Genomic DNA, 4,814 nt, shown 5'->3' with positions numbered 1-4,814 from the left:
GACTTGACTTGGATTAGTAGTTGTCAACAGTGGGCACACACTAGAACCACTTGAGAGCTTTTTAAAATCCTTGTGCTTGGACTACACCCAAGTCCAGTTGAATCAGAAACTCTAGTGGTGAGACCCGGTGGTCAGTATTTTAAACTTCCCAGATGGTTTCAATAGAAGTCAAGGCTGAGGAGCAGTGACTTGCAGCTCACATAACAGCATGTGCAGATTTGAAAATAGAATTTACTCTTGAAAATATATAAAAGCTTGGAAAATTTGTACATTTTTGGTATATTAAAGGGGAATTATTCTTTTGAGGATGCTTGGGCTACTGAAGATAAAAATATAGAATCCCCATAGATATAGTGAGATTCTGTCAGGGAGTGATTTTGATACAAAAAGGATCTTAGAACTCTCCACTGTCATGTTAAAACATGTGTGTGTGTGCATGCTCAGTCTTGTTTGACTCTCTGCAACCCTGTGGACTGTAGCCCACAAGGATCCTCTGTCCATGGGATTTCCCAGGCAAGAATACTGGAGTGGGTTGCCATTTCCTCCTCCAGGGATCTTCTGGACTCATGGATTGAACCTGTGTCTCTTGTGTCTCCTGCATTGGCAGGGGAATAAGCTACAGAGAAGTAATATTCAGGTAGAAAGCAAGGAGAGGCATGAAGGCAATAAGCTATAAAATGATGTCATGAGAGAGGTAGAACTTTTAGATCTCCAGATTTAGTTTTGCTACATTTTCTAGTATATGCTCAAATGGGTTGCCATGTCCTAAGATGAGTTTGTGCTGCTAAGGAACCTCCACAAGGCCCTTTTGATGTCTTTGTTCCTCAGGCTGTAGATGAAGGGGTTCAGCATGGGGGTGACCACAGTGTACACCACCGAGGCTGCTGCATCCTTCCTGGGAGATTGTGAGATGGCTGAGCTGAGGTACACATCCAGGGCTATTACATAAAATAAGCAAACAACTGCCAGGTGAGAACCACAGGTGGCAAAGGCTTTGTACATCCCACCTGATGAGGGGACTCTCAGAATGGAGACAAGAATTTTATAGTAAGAGAAAATGATTCCTGAGATAGAGAGAAAACCAGTCAAGGCACCGATAGTATAGCTGACTATGTTATTGGTGAAAGTATCAGAACAAGCAAGGTCGAGCAGTTGAGAAGGGTCACAGAAGAAACTAGAAATTTCTACATCCTTGAAACAGGTAACTTGTAACACAATCACATTGTGCACCTGGGAGTCCAAAAGACTAACACAAAAGGACAGCAAAACTAAGGAGCAACAGAGGCGCGGGTTCATGATGACCGTGTAGTGCAGTGGGTGACAGATGGCCACAAACCTGTCATAGGCCATCACGGTAAGAAGCATACAATCCATACACGCAAAAAGGATAAAAATAGACATCTGAGTCAGGCAGCCTCCATAGGAGATGATTCTGCTGTGAGATTGGATGTCCACAATCATTTTGGGAACTGTGGTGGAGATTAAACCGATGTCAACCAAGGATAGGTTGGAGAGGAAGAAGTACATGGGGGTGTGGAGGTGGGGGTCAGAGGTGATGGCTAATATGATGAGCAGGTTCCCCAACACGGTGACCAGGTACATGGACAGGAAGAGGACACAGAGCAAAGGCTGCAGTTCTGCATCATCTGAGAGGCCCAAGAGGAAGAATTCTGAGACGCTTGTTAGATTTCCAGTTCTATGTATCTTGGACACCTTTGGAAAAAGAAAAGAGGGCTGGAAACAAAGGAAATAAGTAAATGGGCATTGAGACTATGTCCATATTTTGGATTCAAGCAATTCATTTCTAAGATTATACACCCCAGTTCCTTCAGCAATATCTCTCAGTGTGATAAATTCTGTTTAGAACTGTTCCCTCATTGGTTTCTGTGTTATTCACCTGTCTATACACTCTTACTTTATAAAACTCCACATAAAAGTGAAAAAGAACAAGAATGTTAGAGGTATTACATCCATGATCTCAGTTAAATACAGCCTACTTCTTTAGAAATAATACAGAATCAGAAATTTCCTTCTTCCTCTAAGAAAATACATAATTCAAATGTAAAGAAATTAGGACATATTTATATATACCTTATTTTATTCATGAGCTTCCCTGGTGGCTCAGATGGTAAAGTGTCTGCCTGCAATGTGGGAGACCTGGGTTTGACCCCTGGATTGGGAAGATCTCTTGGAGAAGGAAATGGCAACCCACTCCAGTATTCTTGCCTGGAGAATCCCACAGATGGAGGAGCCTGGCAGGCTACAGTCCATGGGGTCGCAAAGAGTCAGATACAATTCTAGATAGTTCCTTCATTTAGAATGTTTACAAATCTCTATGTAATGCAGTACAATATCACCTAGATCCTAAATTAAAAATGAACGCTCTTAATCAGAACATGCTTTTATATTACATTCAGTGTTTTAGATCATCCTTTGTTCCTTCTGTCTTTCTTACTTCATGAAATAATTGATTATTCAAAAATCAGGATTATCTTCTTTTAAAATTTATTTTTATTTATTTACTTATACACGCCAGGTCTTCGTTGTGGGCATGCAGGATCTTTCATCTCCCTTGCAGATAAGGAATCTTTAGTTGGGGCATGTGGGTCTTTCCTGAAGCAAAGATCAAACCAGTGTGCCGTGCATTAAGATTGGAGAGTCTTAGCCACTGGAACACTAGGGAAGTCCCGCAGTTGTTTTTAAAAAGTCATTCAGTATAGACTTTATATCTTTGACTTTGCTAAGTCACTTCTGTTGTGCCCGACTCTGTGACCCTATGGACTGTAGCCCGCCAGGCTTCTCTGTCCATAGTATTCTCCAGGCAACAATACTGGAGTGGGTTGTCATGTGGTCCTCCAGGTGACCTTCCTGACCCAGGGGTCAAACCCATGTCTCTTATGTTTCCTGCATTGGCAGGCGGGTTCTTTTACCACTAGTGCCACCTGGAAAGCCCCATTTTTGACTTTGGTGGACTTCAAATTTTGATCAGTATAGTTTAACTAAGCACTCATGATCATACAGCATTGGTGACTACAAATATGGTGTTAGTATACACAGCACTTTCAATTTTTAAATGATAACAAAATTTAAGAATCTTTCTTAAAATTTTTACATTATATATAGGATTATTTGTTTCACTACTGTCTCAGTTAAATGTCTGATATGAGAAACCAATGTAATATTTTTGGACATTATTCTGTGCTGGCAGGATAGTACAACTTCATTGTATTTTCTTTTTTTCAGTTTATTGAAGTGATTGACAAAATTGCATATATTTGAGTTGTGCAACATGAAGGTTTTTTAAAGATATACAAAGTGATGATCTAATACACAGGGACCTTTGGAATGATTACCACAGTTAAGTTAATTAACACATCTGTCACCTCAAATAGAAATAGAGTTTCTATGTGTGTGTGTAGTAACAGTTAAGCAGATCTCTGTTAGCAGATTTCAAGAACATAACCAGAATTATCAGCTGTTTTTTAAACCTATTCATCTGTCAACAGAGTATATATTTTCACTATTTCAAATAACATCACATTGACAAGAAATGCATTTATCTCTTTGAGGTTCCAATTTTATTTCTTTGGCATCTACCTTGAAGTGGGGTTGCTGGAGCCTATGGTAGATCTATTTCAATTAGTTTCAGTTTTTAATTTTTAAGGAACCTCCATTCTGTTTTCTGTAATGACTGTACCAATATTCATTCTCACTGATCAGGTGCAAGTGTTCCCCCACTTCCACATTCTCACCAACATCTGTTTTCTTTTAAATTTTTTCTTTAAAAAGTCATCCAAAGAGATGTGAGGTGAACTTTTATTTAGCTTTAGACTTTCATTTCCAATATTAACTGATGTTGTGTGCCTTTTCGTATACCTGCTGGTCTGGTTCTCCTGATCTCCTATGAAAAATGGAAGGGCTTATTTAACACTTAACTGGAGATTTTTTATTCCTTGTGCCTTCTCTGTGCCATCAAGGTATAGGCTCTGAGGAATCAGAAATAAACGAGCCTCAGACATTTCTCTTCTTAAATAAAGAAAAATAATATGCCTTGTCAGAGATGTAGGGAAACCATAACATCAGATAGACAGATATTTCAATCTAATAACATGAGAATTAACATTATCATTATTAGTGACAAATATAAAAATATATTTTGCCTTTTTTCTTAATGCATCTGTCACAGAGTTATTGCATAGAGGGCAACCATTATTCATTTAGTTCTAATTCAGTGGGTTTGAATCAATGAAGAATCAACTCAGTTGAAAATTTTACGTCTCACAGATTCTGAGAAATTTTCCCATAATATATTAAGAATGTGTGTAGCACACAGGATTCAAAATTAAGTTTCTCTTCTCTGAGTCCCACTCCCTAAATGTCAAAATTTCAAGCAGAGGCACAGCTTTAAAGAGAGGTATCTCAGTCTAAACACAGAGGCATATCAGATTTTTTTTCAAGATTTTCATTTTCCTGAATAGGTAAAACCCCAAGACTCTGATTTTGTGTAGCCTTTCATGATTGAGGCAACCGATTATAAGTACAGAGGAGAAAGTGGACAGGCAAAGTGAAATTCAGAAACAGTCAACAGAGAGATCTACCATGGAGCATCAGGTGCCAATTATTTCTATGATGTTTGCCTGTGATCACAGACGTTCTTCTTACAGTTGTTGCAGCAAGTGCTACCTACTGCCCTCCACTGTGTCCTCCAGAAAACTACAAAGGGGAAGGGCACATTGAGTAGGAAGTCTCTGCCAGGACTGATGGAAAGTGACATGACTGGGTGAAAACAGGAAGACTGCCCAGGTGCCCTGTAT

The 4,814-nt window shown here is 39.3% G+C and overlaps 1 protein-coding gene across 1 annotated transcript; it reads right to left on the bottom strand.

The window, feature by feature from the left end:
• Positions 1-765: 765 nt before the first annotated feature.
• Positions 766-1,757, bottom strand: LOC133251894 (olfactory receptor 7E178-like). Its single transcript, XM_061424639.1, has one exon. The coding sequence runs from the start codon at positions 1,600-1,602 to the stop codon at positions 766-768; it is 837 nt and encodes a 278-aa protein (XP_061280623.1). The 5' UTR covers positions 1,603-1,757.
• Between the last annotated feature and the right edge of the window lie 3,057 nt (positions 1,758-4,814).

This window comes from Bos javanicus, chromosome 7 (genome assembly GCF_032452875.1).
Source record: "Bos javanicus breed banteng chromosome 7, ARS-OSU_banteng_1.0, whole genome shotgun sequence".
NCBI classification, from domain to species: Eukaryota; Metazoa; Chordata; class Mammalia; order Artiodactyla; family Bovidae; genus Bos; species Bos javanicus.
Note: the sequence above shows the minus strand (reverse complement) of the source record. Positions and strands in the feature narration are given on the sequence as shown.